Below are 18,687 nucleotides of genomic sequence, written 5' to 3'. Positions count from 1 at the left end.
TTACATTGTTTTAACCAGGGTGATGCCATTCATAGCTTATTTTTTTTCCTGTGTATATTTTCCTTGGGGTTAATAATTGTGTTTTTTTGTTTGTTTATTTGTGTAATTTCTATACACTTACCACTAATTTATTTTTAAACTCTAGCTTTCTACATTATTTTCAGGCCCTTTTTCTCCATTTCAGAGACTTCTAGTTTTTGGTTGTCTCCTCTCTCTGATAACATTAATGTCTTCCTCTTACGGTATCTCTCCTCCTCTGCTTCTCTATCATGCACATGCAAACATTTTATAGAATTGGCAAGCCAAAAATTCATCTCTTGATCTCCTTATATCCCTTCCAGCTCTTACCCTCAATTTTTGCTTCTTTTTTTACTCAAGATATCTCACAAGTCTTGCCTATATATACTGTTAGCCATTTCCTTACCCTCAGTCTTTAACTTATTCTAATCTGGTTCCTGCTGCAACCATTATAACAAATGCTGTCTTTTTCAAGATCACCAATAAACTTCCGGTTGTCAAATCACTTTTATATCCTACTTTTGCTTCAACTCTCAGTGTCATGCAACACAGTTGACTTCTTCCACTTTTCTTTTGGGCTTTCTGCTATTCTCTTACCTTTCTGGGTAATTATTCCTTTGCTGGCTCTTTCTCTTTGCTCAACTTCTAAATTCTGGCATTCCCTAGGGCTCAGGACTTTAGTCTCTTTTCTTTCTCTAGATGATTGTACCCATTTCCCCGGCTTTAAGTGTAACGCATATGCTGAAGGACTTACATTTTTATCTCTAGCTGAAACCTATTCTGTGTGCTAGGCTCATAAAATTCTTTTTTTTTTTTTCTTTTTCTTTTGAGACGGAGTCTCACTCTGTCGCCCAGGTTGCCCAGGCTGGAGTGCAGTGGCACGATCTCAGCTCACTGCAAGCTCCGCCTCCTGTGTTCACGCCATTCTCCTGCCTCAGCCTCCTGAGTAGCTGGGACTACAGGCTCCTGCTACCACGCCTGGCTAATTTTTTTGTTTTTTTTTTAGTAGAGATGGGGTTTCACCATGTTAGCCAGGATGGTCTCAATCTCCTGACCTCGTGATCCACCTGCCTCGGCCACCCAAAGTGCTGGAATTACAGGCATGAGCCACCGCACCTGGCCTTAAAAAGAGTTCTTAGTAGAGAAACAGTAAGACAAACTTATACCAAACATGGTATATAACAACTTTATGCCTCAGCTACATGATCTAAAAGTTGAATGTCCCAGGAGTTGCACCTGGCCGGGTGTGATTGCTCATGCCTGTAATCTCAGCACTTTGGAAGGCCGAGGTGGGCGGATTTCCTGAGGTCAGGAGCTCAAGACCAGTCTGGCCAACATGGTAAAACCCTGCCTCTACTAAAAATACAAAAAAATTAGCTGGGCGTGGTGGTGGGTGCCTGTAATCCCAGTTACTCCAGAGGCTGAGGCAGGAGAATCACTTGAACCTGGGAGGTGGAGGTTGCAGTGAGCCGAGATCATGCCACTGCACTACAGCTTGGGCGACAGAGTGAGACTCTGTCTACAAAAAAACAAACAAACAAAAAACCCAGTTACGTATTTTCCTCTATTTCTACCACTCTAGGATAAATAGGATAAACCACCATCATCTCAACTGAACCACTGCACTAGCTTCCTTACTGTACACTTTCACTTGTGCTCCCTTTAGTCTGTGATCCACGTAGCAGTCAGAGTACACTTTTGAAAAAATAAACCTGGTCACCTCACACCTTCAGTGGCTTTAAATCTTAAAGTGCACACTTGTTATCACGACCTGTAAGACCCTGCTTGACTTGGCATTTTTACCCTTCTAGTCTCATCTCAGATCACTTAGTTTTTTTCTTTCCAATTCCTGGAACATGCCAAGGTCCATGTCCAGTAAAGCCATGTGCTGTTTCCTTAGTTGGAAATGTTCCTCCTCTTGTCTTCTCATGGTTAGGTCCTTCTTGTCTTTAGGTCTTAACTTCAATGCTACCTGGCCAGAGAGGCCTTCTTTGACTTACCTAATTGGGACCTCACCATTATTTTCTATTACTGAACTCTTATCACTATTTAAAATTATGTACTCGTTTACTTGTTTAGTGCTTCCCTCCTCCAATAGATTTTAAGTTTCATCAAGGCAGCAATGATACCTCTTTTATTTTCAGAAGAGGTTTAGCACCTACCGTAGTGCCTGGCCTAAGGGAGTAGTGATTTAATAACTTTTCTGAGTAAATGAATGAAGATTTTTGTTGACACTATGAATTTTGTACGTGTAAAACTAAACTCTTTGTATTTCTCCTCTAAATCAGTTACTCTTCCCACCTTCCCTACTGTTGTTGTTGTTGTTGTTGTTGTTCATTTTCCTAGTTTTGATAATGGTTCTTTTATTTCCTCATGCAACTAGATTTGAAATCTGGGACTCATTTGTGCTTTATTTTAATTAACTGCCCCACTCAGGCAGTTAATTTCCTAGACTGTTGACTGTTTATTCAGTTTTTGTTCCTGAAATCTTTCTTGTCTTCCAGTGGCCTCTTTTGTTCTACAATCTTTCCACTTTAATTTGATACACATTTTCACTTAGATTAATCTACCCAAAGTACTGCTCGAATCATGTAATTCTCTTGCTTAGAAACCTACAGTGATGCTTTACTGTCTACAGAGACAAGTTCAGAACTCTGCAGTTTGAGATTTAGGCGCTTGATGGCCTGGCCCTAACCCACCTTTTGCATTTCAGTTTCAAGCTGCCTTTCATGTTAACTTTTGTTAAAAGTTAAACTTTTAACTCCAGCCAAACTGGTCCACCTTCCTGTAACTGTTTTATACTTTTCCTCTAAACTTTTTCTCATGTAATTCTTGCTGATCATAATAGCCCTCTTCTCTTTCAATATATTTCAAGAAAAGATTATTCTTTATTACATATAAATGTATGTGTTTGCCTGTGTATACATACATACATACTCTTATTTATACTGTTTGTTTTTCAAGATCTAACTTGTGTCCCATTTTTTTGTGAAGTCTTCCTAGACCACTTTGGTCTAGAGCAGTGTTACTCAAACTTCTTTTTTATTTATTTATTTATTTATTTATTTATTTATTTATTTATTTATTTATATTTTTGAGACAGGGTCTCACTCTGTCTCAAAAAAATTTGTCTACTTTTTTTGAGATGGAGTCTCACTCTGTTGCCCAGGCTGGAGTGCAGTGGCATGATCTCAGCTCACCACAACCTCCGCCTCCCAGGTTGAAGTGATTCTCCTGCCTCAGCATCCTGAGTAGCTGGGATTACAGGCACACGCCACTACGCCTGGCTAATTTTTGTATTTTTAGTAGAGATGGGGTTTCACCATGTTGGTCAGGCTGGTCTCGATCTCCTGACCTTGTGATCCGCCCGCCTCGGCCTCCCAAAGTGCTGGATTACAGGTGTGAGCCACCGTGCCCAGCCTATTTATTTATTTTATTTCTGGGAGACGTGGATTCAAGTTGCCCTGAATGTATGCCCCCAAGAGCTTATTTTCTGTTCACAGTTCCTACTGGCAGTAATCATGTGTTGCTTTAGTACATTTCCTATACTGTTGTCCTAAAATAAAATGCATTTTGTTACTGAATTTCTTGTCTCTTTAGCTAGACTCTTAGCTGGGTACAGGAGCATTTCTAGACACTTACTCAGTAGTGAAAACACTGGATTGAGAAAAGTGGTTTCTGTAGCATGGCTCATCTATTGCACTATAGGTGATGCTGTTCCACACAGTTCTCTCAAATGACAAAAAATGGACTTTCTCGTTTCTTACAAAATCTTGTTTAGGCCTTGGGCCTTAAAAGGACACAAGTGTTCATTGGTTAACTGTTAATTTGGATTTTTTCATAGCTGAACAGTATTGATAAACTACATTAAATCGTTAGTATATGGCTCAGTGAACATAATTAGCTGTGTTGCCATTTGGGTATATTGATTTTCCATATTTAAACTTTCATTCCTCCCACTACAGGCAGTGCAGTGGCATCTGTAGCTGTAGATCCCAGTGGTCGTCTCTTAGCCACAGGTCAAGAAGATTCTAGCTGCATGTTGTATGACATAAGAGGAGGAAGAATGGTACAAAGTTATCACCCTCATTCCAGTGATGTTCGCTCTGTTCGATTCTCCCCGGGAGCTCACTACTTGCTAACAGGCTCTTATGATATGAAAATAAAGGTGACAGACCTACAAGGTGATTGAAATCGACTTCTCTGTTTTTAATCTTTCCCGTTCTATTTTGGACCTTTGTTTTTTTTTTGTTAGTGTGATGTGGTTGATTATATAATCAACCACAACCACTGATTATATAATCAATTCTAATTCAATTGATTATATAATTAATTATATAATCAATTATAATTATATAATATTTTCAATCATTTTATGGTATTGAGCAGATTCTGAGACTGTATTAAGATATATAATAGCAAATTATTAAATAAGCAGTGAATAGTCTTATTGTTAGGTTTTGTTTTTGTTTTTATAGAGGCAGGGGCTCACTATGTTGTCCAGGCTGGACTCGAACTCCTGGGCTCAAGTGATCCACCCGCCTTCGTCTCCCAAAGTGCTGGGATTACGGGCGTGAGCCACCGCACCGAGCCTGTTTTTGTTTTTGAGACAGGGTCTCGCTCTGTTGCCCAGGCTGGGGTTCAGTGGCATGATCTTAGCTCACTGTAGCCTCTATCTCCCCTGCTCAAGCGATCCTCCCGCCTCAGCCCTGCAAGTAGCTAGGACTACAGGTGCATGCCACCACACTTGGCTAATATTTGTATCTTTCATAGAGATAAAGTTTTGCCATGTTGTGCAGGCTGGTCTCGAACTTCTGAACTCAAGCAATCTGCCTGCATTGGCCTCCCAGAGAGCTGGGATTATAGGTATGAGCCACCATGCCCAACCTTATTGTTAGTTTTTGATTTCTTTTTTGAGGCAGGGTCTCACTCTTTCACCCAGGCTGGAATGCAGTGGCATGATTACTGCTCACTATACCCTTGACCTCCTGGGTTCAAGCGATCCTTCTGCCTCAGCCTCCAAGTAGCTGGAACTACATCTGTGCACCACCATGGATGGCAAATTTTAAAAATTTTTTTGTAAAGATGGGATCTTGCCATATTGCCCAGGCTGGTCTTGAACTCCAGGCCTCAAGTGATCCTCCCGCCTCCACTTAAGATATTTTTTAAAATCAACATTTATTTATAGTGACTCATTCTGAGATAAATGATAGATTTATGTACTCTTATTAGCTTCTACATTAAATAATTAGCATACAATCTTTGTAATTAGGTCTTAGTATCTAGTTTTATTTTTAAACATTCATCAAGCAAATATTGTGTATCAATTAGGGACTGACAGATGAGAATAAGACAGTTAATTCCCTCCCTGATGGAGCTTATATTGAGTTCAATGAAAAGTAAACCAATAAACAATGTAATTTTAGGTATTAGTGCTGTTTAAAAAAATTAGCATGGTAGGGAGATAGTGACTAGGGTGAATAGGGAAAGGCTGTCTGTCTGTCTGTCTATCTATCTGTCTGTCTATCTATCTATCTATCTATCTATCTATCTATCTATCTATCTAATCTATTTATTTTGAGATGGAGTCTTGTTCTGTCGCCCAGGCTGGAGTGCAGTGGTGCATCTCGGCTCACTGCAGGGGGAGGGCTATTTTAAATAGGATCATTGGAGTAGGTCTCTCCAGGGAAATGCCATTTGCACAGAGACCAGAATGATGAGGAGGAACAAGCCAGGCCAGGACCCTAGGAGAAGAGCATAGCAAGTATAAAGATGCTGAAGTAGGAACCAGCTTAGCACGTTCATGACACTACAAGAAGCCAATGTGGCCGGAACTTAGTGAACTAAGACAGAGAGACACAGAAGAATAAATGGCAGAGTTTTATAGACATTTTTAAAGGGCTTTATTTTGAATAGCAGTTATAGGTTAACAGCAAAATTGAGAGATACAGAGATTTCCCATATACTCCTGACTCACACATGCATAGCCTGCCCCCCCCATTATCAGTATCCCCCTCCAGAGTGGTACATTTATTATAGTTGGTGGGCTATAAGCATTTTAAAAGTATAATGTGAAGCCTTTGGAAGATTTTAAATGGGAGTGATAGGAGCTGAATTATATTTTTAGAGAATTTGGAGTTCTGTAGAGAGTAGATTGTAAGGGGGGCAAGAGTAGAAATATAAATGTCAGTGAGGAGGCTGTTGGAATAGTTCAGGTGAGATGATGGTGGCTTGGACTAGGGTGGTGGAGGTGGAGGTAGTAAGAAATGACTAAATTTGAGATATATTTTATTTGGATTCGATTTAGGGAGTGAGGGGAAGAGGATTCAGTGATGATTCCTAGGTTTTTGTCATGAGCAACCAGATGGTGCCATTGAGATAAGGGAGATAGGCGAGGGGAGGAACAGGTTTAGGCAAGAAAACTGAGTTTGGTTTTAGACAAGTTTAACTTAGGATGACTATCAGGCAATCAAGTGAGATGCTGAATGACTGTTTGGATACTAGTCTGGAGCTTAAGTGAGAACTCAAGATTGGAGATAAAATATGTATGAATTGTAAATATATAAATGGCCATGTTGCTAGATGAAATTTTGTAGGAAGTTAGGTACAGAGAGAACAGAAGAAATCTGAGGGTTGACTCCTGGGATTCACCAAGCTTTAAGTCAAGAAGAAAAGGGAAACTAGCAAAAGATGGGAGTGGCACTGAAATCAGGGAGAAATCAAGTTGAGAGAATTTCAAAGAGAGAGAGCAACTTGTCAAATGTTGCTGTGTGGGTATGTTACCAAATACTAATAGCATAATTAGGTAGTTAGTAATTTATCCCTGTGTAAACCTTTCAGTGTATTATATTAATGTAGTTTAAGATTTTTTATACTGTAATGTCTTAAAGTAACAGTAAGTCTATAAAATCTGTACCTATTCTTATTTTGCATTGTAAATCAACATCTCTTTTCTAATTTAGGGGACCTCACCAAGCAGCTTCCTATCATGGTGGTGGGGGAGCACAAGGACAAAGTGATTCAGTGCAGATGGCACACCCAGGATCTTTCCTTCCTGTCATCCTCTGCAGATAGAACTGTCACCCTCTGGACTTACAACGGGTAGAGCACACCCCATGGTGTAAGTCTATGCAGCAAAAGCACAGAGACTTAAGACTACTGAGTTGTGAAAATTACAAATCTGAAGAACGTAGTGTCCAGGAAAGTGGTTTAGCACGAAGAGGCCCCTTATTACCATGTATCCCACTGATAGGAGGTGTTGGGTGGTGTTATTCCGCAGTGCTTTCAGTCTTCCATGTGAGCTCGTGCTGCTGTGACCTGCTATATGTAGTCTCGTTGCCAAAGTCTGCAGAAGAGCTCTTCCGTTGTTGGTGTGCACTCCAAGTCAAGGTGGACAGTGTGTTTACAGTTTAGTATTAAATGCATTCCTTGGTCTTTGCCTAAATAACAGTTTTATATGCACATTGCAATGGAATTATACTTCAACTATATTATTAAATGTAATGCAACCAAGTTCCTCCCAGATTAAACTTCCCAGGTGTTCAGAATTACTTTTGCTCTTCTCATGATCCCATATTGTATTATCACTTGTCTTCTAGAAGTCAGAATTCCATAATATATGTCACTCAAAAGTTACATGGTTGCTTTCACTTAAGGATCATTATAGAGTTTAAAGATGAATGAAAAACTGCTTCTTCACTATGTGGTATAGACCCTTTCTTTTTTCTTAAACCCAGGGATATGATTATTTTGTCATATAATTTTGTTTCAGGCTAAAAGGTAAATGTGTTTGCTTCAGAAACTTGTTAACTTCAGTTTTTTGAATGCAACAGGATACCTCCCTTCCAAACTGAACCATAGAAGCAGAGCAGCAGCAGTTATGTGATGCAACACTTGATGGGGCAGTAAATTTACTGGCTAGCAGTTTTCTCCTTAAAAATTAAAATCCTTGCCATAGACCATAGCATGGCTTGAAATGCTATGTCTGCATGATAATTTAAAATGGAAGATTTAAACTTTGCACTCCAAAAGCTTATTTGGATTTTTTTCTTGCACTGTTTTGTGTAATGCAGAATAATGATTTTATTTCTACAGCTTTGTAGATTCTAACATTTATGTATCTTTATTTTCATATTGTACAGTAATTTTACTTTAAATTATTTAAATAGGCTATTTTATTTATTTCAAATGCAGTTGTATTGGTTCTCATTATTGAACTGTCTGTGCACTGTATGTAGCAAGCATTTTTCATCTGTTGTATACAAGTGGAAAGGGTATTAGAAGTGTAACTGTGCTATTATTTCAATAAAGACCTCTTGACACCTAAAACTGTTTCTGTTCCTCAGAGTCTTTGGCTTTCAAAAGAATGTTATTTTTTCAGTTTACTGTGAGAAAGTGAGGTCCAATGGATGAAGCCCGTAATCAGTTTCTTAGATTCTTTCTAAAGTTCTTCTACTAATTTGCTTTTTAATCCTTGGCAACTGTATAACTTAACAAAAAAATAATTTTTCTAGAAATGGGGTCTTGCTTTGTCCAGGTTGGTCTTGAACTTTTGGCCTCAAGTGATTCTCCTGAGTCAACCTCCTGAAGTGTTGGGATTACGAGCATGAGGCATTGTGCCTGGCCTGTATAACTTTTGTGTGTCTTCTATCTCTTTTATCCAAGATTTAGAGAACTTTCTATCCTTAATATATTGTGAAAGTTGACTAATAAAAGCCTAACAATATGTATAAATTCAAACTCAAGAGTATGAATATGTCAAATTAGGTAATCACCCAACAGGTTCACTGTGCCCTCTGTCTAGATAGAGCCAATTTATTCAAGACATGGGAATTGCAATAGAGAAAGAGTTATTCATGCAGAGCCAGCTGTGCAGAAGACTGGAGTTTTATTATCACTCAAATCACTCTCCCTGAGCATTCTGGGATCAGAGTTTTTAAGCATAATTTGGTGGGTGGGGTTCACTCCTAATGAATTGGGAGTGCTGATGGGTTGGGTTGGAGATGAAATCATAGGAAGTCAAAGTTGTCTTCTTGAGTCAGTTCCTGAGTGGGGGCCACAAGATGAGATGAGCCAGTTTATCGATATAACTGGTGCCAGCTGATCCATCAAGTGCAGGGTCTGGGAAGTATCTCAATCTCTGATCTTAGGTTTTACAGTAATGATGTTATCCCCAGGAGCAATGTGGGGAGGGTCAGAATCTTGTAGCCTCCAGCTGTATGACTCCTAAACTGTAATGTCTAATCTTGTGGCTAATTTGTTATTCCTACAAAGGAGGCAGTCTAGTCCCCAGGCAAGAAGGGGGTTTGTTTTGGGAAAGAGCTATCACTTTTTTTTTTTTTTTTTTTTTTTTTTTTTTGAGACAGAGTCTCGCTCTGTCACCCAGACTGGAGTACAGTGGCAGTGGTGTGATCTTGGCTCACTGCAACCTCTATCTCCAGTGATTCTCCTCCTCAGCCTCCCAAGTAGCTGGGATTACAGGTGCGCACCACCACACCCAGCTAATTTTTGTATTTTCAGTAGAGACGGGGTTTCGCCATGTTGGCCAGGCTGGTCTTGAACTCCTGACCTCAAGGGATCTGCTCACCTTGGCCTCCCAAAGTGCTGGGATTACAGGCCTGAGCCACCAAAGTTAGTTTGGCCTACGACCAGGAATGAACAATGACAGCTTGGAAGCAAGATGGAGTTGGGGAGATCAGATCTCTTTCATTCAGTTACAATTTTGCAATTTCAACTCAGGAAGAAATAAAATACAGCTAGCTTGTGGGTATTCAATAGGTACACAAATTTTCTACCTTTCAGGCATGCAGAAGGGAATTCTGCTAAAAGTAGGCCACAATCTCTTCTTTTTTAATTTTTGACATGAAGTCTCTCGCTCTTGTCCCCAGGCTGGAGTGCAATGGCATGACATTGGCTCACTGCAACCTCCGCCTCCCAGGTTCAAGCGATTGTCCTGCCTCAGACTCCCTAGTAGCTGGGATTACAGGTGCCGGCCACCACGCCTGGCTAATTTTTGTATTTTTAGTAGAGACAGAGTTTCACCATGTTAGCCAGGCTGGTCTTGAACTCCTGACCTCAGGTGATCCACCCACCTCAGCCTCTCAAAAGTGCTGGGATTATAGGCATGAGCCACCATCCCCAGCCCAGTCTCTTCTTTAGTTTACTTTCATGTTGAATTTCTCACATTTTAGATATTAGATAAGTTGTGTTAAGTTTAAAACTAGGAAAATAAGCTATTTCTCGGAGACCAGTTCAAGTTCCTGGTTAAAAATATTCATAAAATTGTGTATTCCACCTTCATCACTCTCAGGGAGAAAAGATTCTCCTGGATATTAGGTATGGAATTCATTTCTTTTACTGCAGAACATTAGATAATAAGCACCACGGCTGGGTGTGGTGGCTCATGCCTGTAATCACAAGACTGAGAGGCTGAGGCGGGTGGATCACTTGAGGTCAGGAGTTCGAGACCAGCCTGGCCAACATGGTGAGGACTAAGCTCCGATTTTTTTTTTTTTAAATCTTGCCTAAATTCCCTATCTAAGGGGTCTGGGGAGTCGTGCCTTACAAACCATGAATTCTCATCAGATGGGTTTTATTTAATCCTGTATATCGTGACTTGCTTTCCACTCTGACTCTGGCATAACAGGAAAATCAAAATGTTTTACCCCAAAATACATTTTCTTGCCATACCTGGAAATTGCCCTGTAAAGTCTTTGGTGGGAAAAATGCACATCCTATAAAGAATCCCTTTTCCCCTTTGTTTTCCTTCCTTTCTTTCCAGATCCAGGAGGTATTCAACTTAGAACCAGGCACCTTTTTAATTCCCATAAGAAACATTTCACAACCTGCTTTCTCTGAAGTCTTTTATCTGAGTGCTTCCTCTGCACAATAAAACTCCGTCTCCACAATCCTTTATCTTAACCTGAACATTTCCTTTGATCCCAGGTCTTCAGATAAACTCAACCAATTGTCAACCAGAAAATGTTTAAATTTACCTATAGCCAGGAATTCCCCGGCTTTGAGCTCTCCCAGCTTTCTAAGTCAAACCAATGTATTTGTTAAATGTATTTGATTAATGTCTCATGCCTTCCTAAAATACATAAAACTAATCTGTACCTTGGGCAGGTGTTCTCAGGACCCCCTGAGGGCTGTATCACGGGCCATGGTCACTCATATTTGGCTCAGAATAAATCTCTTCAAATATTTTAGAGTTTGACTCTTTTTGTCGACAATGGTGCAACCCCGTCTCTAAAAAAAAAAATAAAATAAAAATAAAATAAATTAGCCGGGTGTGGGGGTGTGTGCCTGTAATCTCAGCTACTCAAGAGGCTGAGGCAGGAGAATCGCTTGCTTGAATGCGGGAGGTGGAGGTTGCAGTGAGTCAAGATTGTGCCACTGCACTCCAGCCTGGGCGACACAGCAAGACTCCCTCTCAAAATAATAAGCACCAGAAATTGTTATATTTGCTTCAATAAATAGTTGGTCACATATGTCATTTTTTGTTTGTCTCCACATGTCTTCTGCATGGGGGTGACTAGGTTCTTTGAGGTTCACATAAAAGAGAAAATGAGAGGACTGAAGTATCTATACTCTCAGGGTCCATCTCATTTGGGAGTGCAAGGAAGGGGAGTTGGGGTGGATGGGTAGTGTAGAGGTTCTTAATTATTCCCAGGGAGGACTTTGAGAGGTCTGCTCCAATTTTATTTGTGTGTGTTTGCCTCATCAAGTTGAGAGATTATTTCTATTTTTAAACTGTTTAATTTTTAAATTTATTGCATCGTGTTGTATTGACAAAGTCTTGCTCACTAGAGCCTAGAACTCCTGGGCTCAAATGATCCTCCTGCCTCACTCAGCCTCCCAAGTAGCTAGGACTACAGGCACATGCCACAATGTGGGGCTAATTTTTTATAGAGATGGGGGTCTCACTATGTTACCTAGGCTGGTCTCAAACTCCTGGCCTCTTAACAATCCTCCCACCTTGGCCACCCAAAAAGCTAACATTACAGGCATGAGACACCACACCTGCCCCCAAATTTTATTTTTAAAATGTTTATTTTTTCAAAATTGTAATGTCGACAGAGTCAAACTCTGTAAAATATTTGAAGAGATTTATTCTGAGCCAAATGTGAGTGACCATGGCCCATGACACAGCCTCAGGAGATCCTGAGAAGATGTGCCCAAGGTGTTTGGGCCACAGCATGGTTTTATGCACATTTTAGGGAGCATAAGACATCAATCAATACATGTTAAATGTACATTGGTTCAGTCCAGAAAGATGGGACAACACAGAGGTGGGGGTAGGGGGATGGACTTGCTGTCACATTGGTATCTTATTGCTACAAAGTGTATCAGTGTTAAGGTCTCTGTTTGTTTGTTTGTTTGTTTCTCCTGAGACGGAGTCTCGCTCTGTCACCCAGGCTGGAATGCAATGGCATGATCTTGGCTCACTGCAACACCCACCTCCCAGGTTCAAGTGATTCTCCTACCTCAGCCTCCCAAGTAGTTGGCATTACAGAAGCCCACCACTATGCCTGGCTAATTTTTGTGATTTTACTAGAGACAGGGTTTCACCATGTTGGGCAGGCTGGGTCTTGAACTCCTGATCTTAAGTGATTCACCCGCCTTGGCCTCCCAAAGGGCTGAGATTACAGGCATGAGCCACTACACCCGGCCTCAGGTTTACTTTAGAATGCCCTTGGCTGACAGGATGGGTCTATTTAGTCGGTTGGGGGGCTTAGAATTTTATTTTTGTTTTACAGTAAGAAGCCAAAGGACACAACAGAGTGAAAAGGCAACCCACTAACAGGGAGAAGACGGGGCTGGGTGTGGTGGCTCATGCCTGTAATCCCAACCCTTTGGAAGGCTGTGGCAAGAGGATCACTTGAGCCCAGGAGTTTGACACCGGCCTGGGCAATACAGGGAGACCCTGTCACTAAAAAAAATGAAAAGAAAAGAAAAAGTGGGAGAAGATATTTGCAAATCCTATCTGATAAGGTGGTTAATATTCAGAATATACAGGGAACTAAAACACAACAAAAACCCACTAAAAAAATGAGCAAAGCCAGGAGTTCAAGGCTGCAGTGGGCCATGATCATGCACTTCAGCCTGGGTGACAAAGTGAGACCCTGTCTCTTAACAAAACAAACGGGTAAAGGACTTGAATAGACATTTCTCCAACGAAGATATACAAATGGCATGGCTGATAAGCACATGAAAAGATGCTCAACATCACTGGTCATTAGCAAAAGGCAAATCAAGACCACAAGGAGATACCTCACACCTATTAAGATGGCTACTATACAAAAATAAAAAGATGTCAGCAGAGATGTAGGGAAATTGGAACTTTTGTGCACTCTTGGTGGGAATGTAAAATGATGCAGCCACTATGGAAAAGAGAATGGCAGTTCCGCTCGGCACAGTGGCTCATGCCTGTAATCCCAGCACTTTGGGAGGTCGAGGCGGGCGGATCACGAGGTCAGGAGTTCGAGACCAGCCTGGTCAACATAGGGAAACCCCATCTCTACTAAAAACACAAAAATTAGCCGGGCATGGTGGTGCACGCCTGTAGTCCCAGCCACTCAGGAGACTGAAGCAGGAGAATCGCTCGAACTCAGGAGGCAGAGGTTGTGGTGAGCTGAGATCGCACCACTGCACTCCAGCCTGGGCAACAAGAGTGAAACTCCATCTCAAAAACAAAAACAAAAACAAAACAAACAAGAGTATGGCAGTTCCTCAAAAAATTAAAAATAGAATTACTACATAATCCAGCAATTCCACTTCTGTATATATTGCTCAGGAGTTGAAAGCAACGGATATTTGAACATCTGTGTATATACCCAAAAGGGTTAAAAAACAGATATTTGTATATCCACGTTTATAGTATTATTTCACGGTAGACAAAAGTGGAAACAACCTGTTTTCCATTAACAGATGACTGAATGAACTGCCATATATATAAAGTGGAATATTATTCAGCCTTGAAAGAAATTCTGACACATGGATGAACCTTGAGGACATTATGCTAAGTGAAATCAGTTACAAAAAGACAAATGCTGTATGAATCTTTATATGAAATACCTAGAGTAGTCAAATTCATAGAGACAGAAAGAATGGCAGTTGCTGGGAAGAAGGGAGAGGAAGAATGAGGAGTTACCATTTACTGGGTACAGAGTTTCAGTTTTGCAAGATGAGTGCTGGAGACGGATGGTGGTAATGGTTGCACAACAATGTGAATGTATCTAATGCCACTGAATTGTACCTTTAAAAATGGTTACAGTTTTACCATCTTTACAGTTTCTCGAGATTGCAAGGCCAGCAGTTAAAGACAAAAACAAAACTTCACTATTTCCAACTGCCCTACAGTGTGCAGACCTTTCCCTTGTCCTGCCCTGAGTAGAACTGCAGTTGTCATCCGTGATTCTCCCTTTAAAAAATGCTTGTGGCCAGGAGCGGTGGCTTATGCCTGTAATCCCAGCACTTTGGGAGGCCGAGGCGTGCGGATCACCTGAGGTCAGGAGATCGAGAACAGCCTGGCCAACACAGTGAAACCCCGTCTCTGCTAAAAAGACAAATTAGCTGGGTGTGGGGGTGCGCGCTTGTAGTCCCAGCTGCTCCGGAGGCTGAGACAGGAGAATTGCTTGAACTCGGGAGGCGGAGGTTGCAGTGAGCCGACATCGCGCCACTGCACTCCAGCCTGGGCAACACAGTGAGACTCTGCCTCAAAAAAAAAAAAATCATGCTTGCGTTTCATGGCGAATGTTACACATTCAAACTTATCACATACATTAATAGTAACAAAATATGTTTTCTATCCGTTGTATATATTTGAGTTCCAGGCGAGATTTCCTTCGCAGAAAGAGTTCCGCAGATGAAAAGGAAAAGAAAATCCGTGGCCAAAGTCACCCGCGCGCTGAGGCCGGTCCCGCTACTAGCCCCGCCCAATCAACAAGGCCAATCAGCGGCTCGCAACGGGGGAGGGACACGCAGCCGCCAGCCGAGCAAGTCGATGAGGAGGCGCAGGAAGCACGCTGAAACGCTGGGCGGTGGCAAGCTGTGCGACGTCTTCTGCGGCCGGCCTGGGCAGGTGTCTTCCTCGAGAGGCAGGCAGGGGATCCCGGACGTGAGTCCGTGCAGTTGGGTGTGTTGTGCGGCGGGTGGGGCGGGGCGTTACGCCCCGGCGGGTACCGCGGACTGCCGGCGCGGACGCTGGGGAGGTCGCAGGCGCGACCCGTGGCGGGAACCGTGCTCGCTGCGCAGCGTCGGCTCCGGCCTGTGGGTGCCTCGGGCTCCTCCCTCGGCTCCCGCGCCGGCAGCTGCGTGTCCGCCGTGGTTGTGCGCATTCCGGGGAGGTGCTGGGCCCAGAGAGCGGCCTACGGAGAAGGCACAGCGAGTGCAAAGCGAGACCCGGGCGCAGATTGAATTATGTTGGCTTTGGTTATCTCTGAAAACTTTAAGCATAATTTGAATAAATGCTGTCAGCAGAATAGCTCGGATTTAGTTGTAGTTAATTTTGTAAAACTTCAAATTTGTGAATTAACACAGTTAACAACAACAAAAAAGGACACAAAACAACCTCCAAATCGAATTTTTTTTTTTTTTTTTTTTTGAGACGGAGTCTTGCTGTGTCACCCAGGCTGGAGTGCAGTGGCGCTCTCTCAGCTCATTGCAACCTCCGCCTCCCGGGTTCCAGCGATTCTTCTGCCTCAGCCGCCTGAGTAGCTGGGACCACAGGTGCGCGCCACCACGCCCGGCTAATTTGTAAATTTTATTTGTAGAGAAGGGGTCTCTTTGTGTTGCCCAGGCTTGTCTCTAACTCCTGGGCTCAAGGGATCTTCCCATCTTGGCCTCCCAAAGTGCTGGGATTACAGGCATGAGCCATCGCGCTTGACTTCAAATCTGATTTGAGTGTAAAAAGTTAGAGACACCATAAGCTGTAGGTTTATAACTACGTGGTGAAAAACAATTCAGGTTTTCTTTATGATAGTGATTATGAAGTGTTCTTCCCAGCCTAGCTTTATCGTCATCTGGGAAATTGTTAAAAATGCAGATTGACAAGTTTGAGAGCCTTGGTTCCAAGAAACTACAGAATCACACGAACTAAGTTGCAACCTCCCGACGTATGCCCTGGTACTTCTAGCCTAATACAGGATTTGACTCTACTAATCCAAGTTAGTCTTGCCTTTCCCATTACTCATGTGCATTCGTTGAAACCAAAGACTTTCTTTTGTGTCCATTTGTACTCAGTGGCTGGCCGTCTGCACGGAGATCTGTGTTTCCTGGTAGTTCTCCAGTCTAGAAGCTACTATAATTTACTATATATATTTTATATAGTAAAATATATAACTATTCGTTCTAACAGGTCTTCTCCACTCTAAGACCCTATCCTCTCAGAGAAGCCCCTGAGAGCCTGTTAGTACTTTTGCCCTGGAGAGGCAGTTTAGGTGGAGCCAGTCTGGGTTCTGCCACTTACTAGCCTAGTGGTCTTGGGCAAGTTACTTTGTGTGATCTGTAAAATGAAGATAAGTGAGGATAAGAGTACTACTTCCAGTAGTTTTGTGAGGATTAAATTAATGTAACAGTGCTTGGCACATAGTAACAAAATATTAGCTCCTTTTAAGACGGAGTTTTGCTCTTGTTGCCCAGGCTGGAGTGCAGTGGCGCCATCTCGGCTCACCGTAACCTGCACTCCCCGGCTTCAAGCGATTCTCCTGCCCCAGCCTCCCGAGTAGCTGGGATTACAGGCATGCGCCACCAGGCCCTGCTACTTTTGTTTTTAGTAGAGACGGGGTTTCTCCATGTTGGTCAGGCTGGACTGGAACTCCCAACTTCAGGTGATCCTCCCGCCTTGGCCTCCCAAGGTGCTGGGATTACAGGCGTGACCCACCGTGCCCGGCCTTTAGCTACTATTATATATATTATAATTTAAAAATTATTAGTACCGAAGCCTGAGACAGGAGAGAAATGGTAAAACTAGTAGGGACTGCAGGAGAGAGAGAGAAGTATCCCCTGACAAGTACTAGAATGACATAGGTGCTACCATTAAACGAAGCCAGCTAGGATGGTTACTTTTGATTAACACTTTGCTACTCAAGAGTGTGGTCTGCGGCATCACCAGGAGCTTGTTAGAAGTGGAGAATCTCAGACCTACCTCAGATTTACGGAATCAGAATCCTTTTTTTTTTTTTTTTTAAACAAGCTCTCCAGCAGGTTTAAATGCAGCTTTGTTTGGAGGAAGTGTGAGATTCGTTTTAGGATTTCTCAAGGAGTTCTAGCCTTCGATCAGTGACCATGGGGATCTGGCAGGAGGGCTTGAATTTCTAGCTGATTCTTCTATTCTGTCTTACCCTCCGGTCTTCCATCATTTCTACATTGCTAATCTCTATCCCTGGAGAAACATATGGAACTGCTGGTTATTATTGGAGAAAGTAACATAGTTGCCAATAGTATGACTTTGTGGATGTCACAGTCAAAACTCAGCTGCCTGGCTGGCACGGTGGCTCACCTGTAATCCCAGCACTTTGGGAAGACAAGGCGGGGGGCGGGGGGATCTTTTGAGTTCAGGGGTTCGGGACCAGCCTGGGCAACATAGAACCTGTCTCTATAAAAAAGAAAAAAAAGCTCTCAACTGCTTGACAGGCTTTTCATTCACTTCCCTTTGTATAATGCCTCCTGTAGTAAGTACTTTTTTTCCGCTTCAACTCTCCATTTCCCCCATCTTAACCTCCTCACATACAGTGTTAGAAATGCAAATTACTCTTAGTAATTTCTCTGTCCATTTGATATCATATTATAATATGAAATCTGTCAACTTCTCTTTTTGCTTTTGAAATTTTGTCTTCATCCCTCTTCATTCATTTCTATTTATGGAGTGCATAACCTCATTGCCTATGAAGAACCCTTCCTGTAACCTTGATTTCATGCACTCCCATCTTGGAGCCTGTCTCCAGTTTACACACTCCCTTTGTCACCTACTTCTTAACCACTTAGAGAATTAGGCTTCTCACTGTCATTCTCTGAAAGGTCATAAATGGCCAACTAATTAACCAATCTAATGGCTTTTTTCCAGACTTTATTCCTCTCCACTTCTCTGAAGTATTGAATATGCTTGATACCTCTTTCTTGAAATTAAGCCCCTCTTTGGTTTTTGCCCATTGCATTTTTTTGGCTTGCCCTCTATTGCCCTTATTAGCCTTCACTCTCCTCTCCGGTATTTGCTTCTTCCATGGCTTTCTTCCTTAGCTGAACTCTTAATATTTTCCAATACAGTATACAGTTATTCAGTATTTCTAAGTATCTCCAGAGCATAACAGCGAATTTAGTGGTTTTTTTTTTTCTTTTTAATTGAGTCAAGGTCTTGCTCTGTCACCCGTCTTGGAGAACAGTGGCATGATCACGGCTCATTGCAGCTTCAACCTCCCTAGCTCAAGTGATCCTCTCACCTCAGCCTCTCCAAGTAGCTGGGAATATAGATGTGCGCCACCACACCCAGCTAAATTTTAAGTTTTGTAGAGATGGAATCTCCCTAAGTTGCCCAGGCTGGTGTCAAACTCCTGAGCTCAAGTGATCCTCCTGCCTTGACTTCCCAAAGTGCTGGGATTACAGGCATGAGTCACCACAACTGGCCAGAAACTATTGTTCTATATATTTTGTGAAGAGCTTTGGTTGTTCAGG

General features: G+C 42.1%; 2 protein-coding genes across 23 annotated transcripts in view; both read left to right on the top strand.

Annotated features, from left to right (window-relative positions):
- The window catches only part of WDR47 (WD repeat domain 47), an 89,146-nt gene extending 80,797 nt beyond the window's left edge, over positions 1-8,349 (top strand). For 9 of the 13 annotated variants that reach the window (XM_031651523.1, XM_009214420.3, XM_009214404.3 and 6 more), the window contains 2 exons: positions 3,984-4,202; positions 6,981-8,349. In XM_031651523.1, the coding sequence (XP_031507383.1) occupies positions 3,984-4,202; positions 6,981-7,123 (362 nt within the window). In that variant the 3' untranslated portion in view covers positions 7,124-8,349. The remainder of the gene's footprint in view (positions 1-3,983; positions 4,203-6,980) is intronic. The other 4 variants (XM_009214434.3, XM_003892311.4, XM_003892312.4 and 1 more) reach the window with 2 other exon arrangements.
- Positions 8,350-14,996: 6,647 nt separating this feature from the next.
- The window catches only part of CLCC1 (chloride channel CLIC like 1), a 37,893-nt gene continuing 34,202 nt past the window's right edge, over positions 14,997-18,687 (top strand). For 3 of the 10 annotated variants that reach the window (XR_002515434.2, XM_003892309.5, XM_017945459.3), the window contains exon 1: positions 15,001-15,096. Coding sequence is in view for 5 of the 10 variants with exons in the window: in XM_003892309.5 (XP_003892358.3) it covers positions 15,023-15,096 (74 nt within the window). In the remaining 5 variants the exon portion in view is untranslated. Of the gene's footprint in view, positions 15,155-15,387; positions 16,185-18,687 lie in introns of those variants that run through there. The other 7 variants (XM_021921722.2, XM_009214347.4, XM_009214355.4 and 4 more) reach the window with 7 other exon arrangements.

This window comes from Papio anubis, chromosome 1, assembly GCF_008728515.1.
Source record: "Papio anubis isolate 15944 chromosome 1, Panubis1.0, whole genome shotgun sequence".
Taxonomy (NCBI): domain Eukaryota; kingdom Metazoa; phylum Chordata; class Mammalia; order Primates; family Cercopithecidae; genus Papio; species Papio anubis.
The sequence above is the reverse complement of the archived record's forward strand: the minus strand, read 5'-3'. Positions and strand labels throughout refer to the sequence as shown.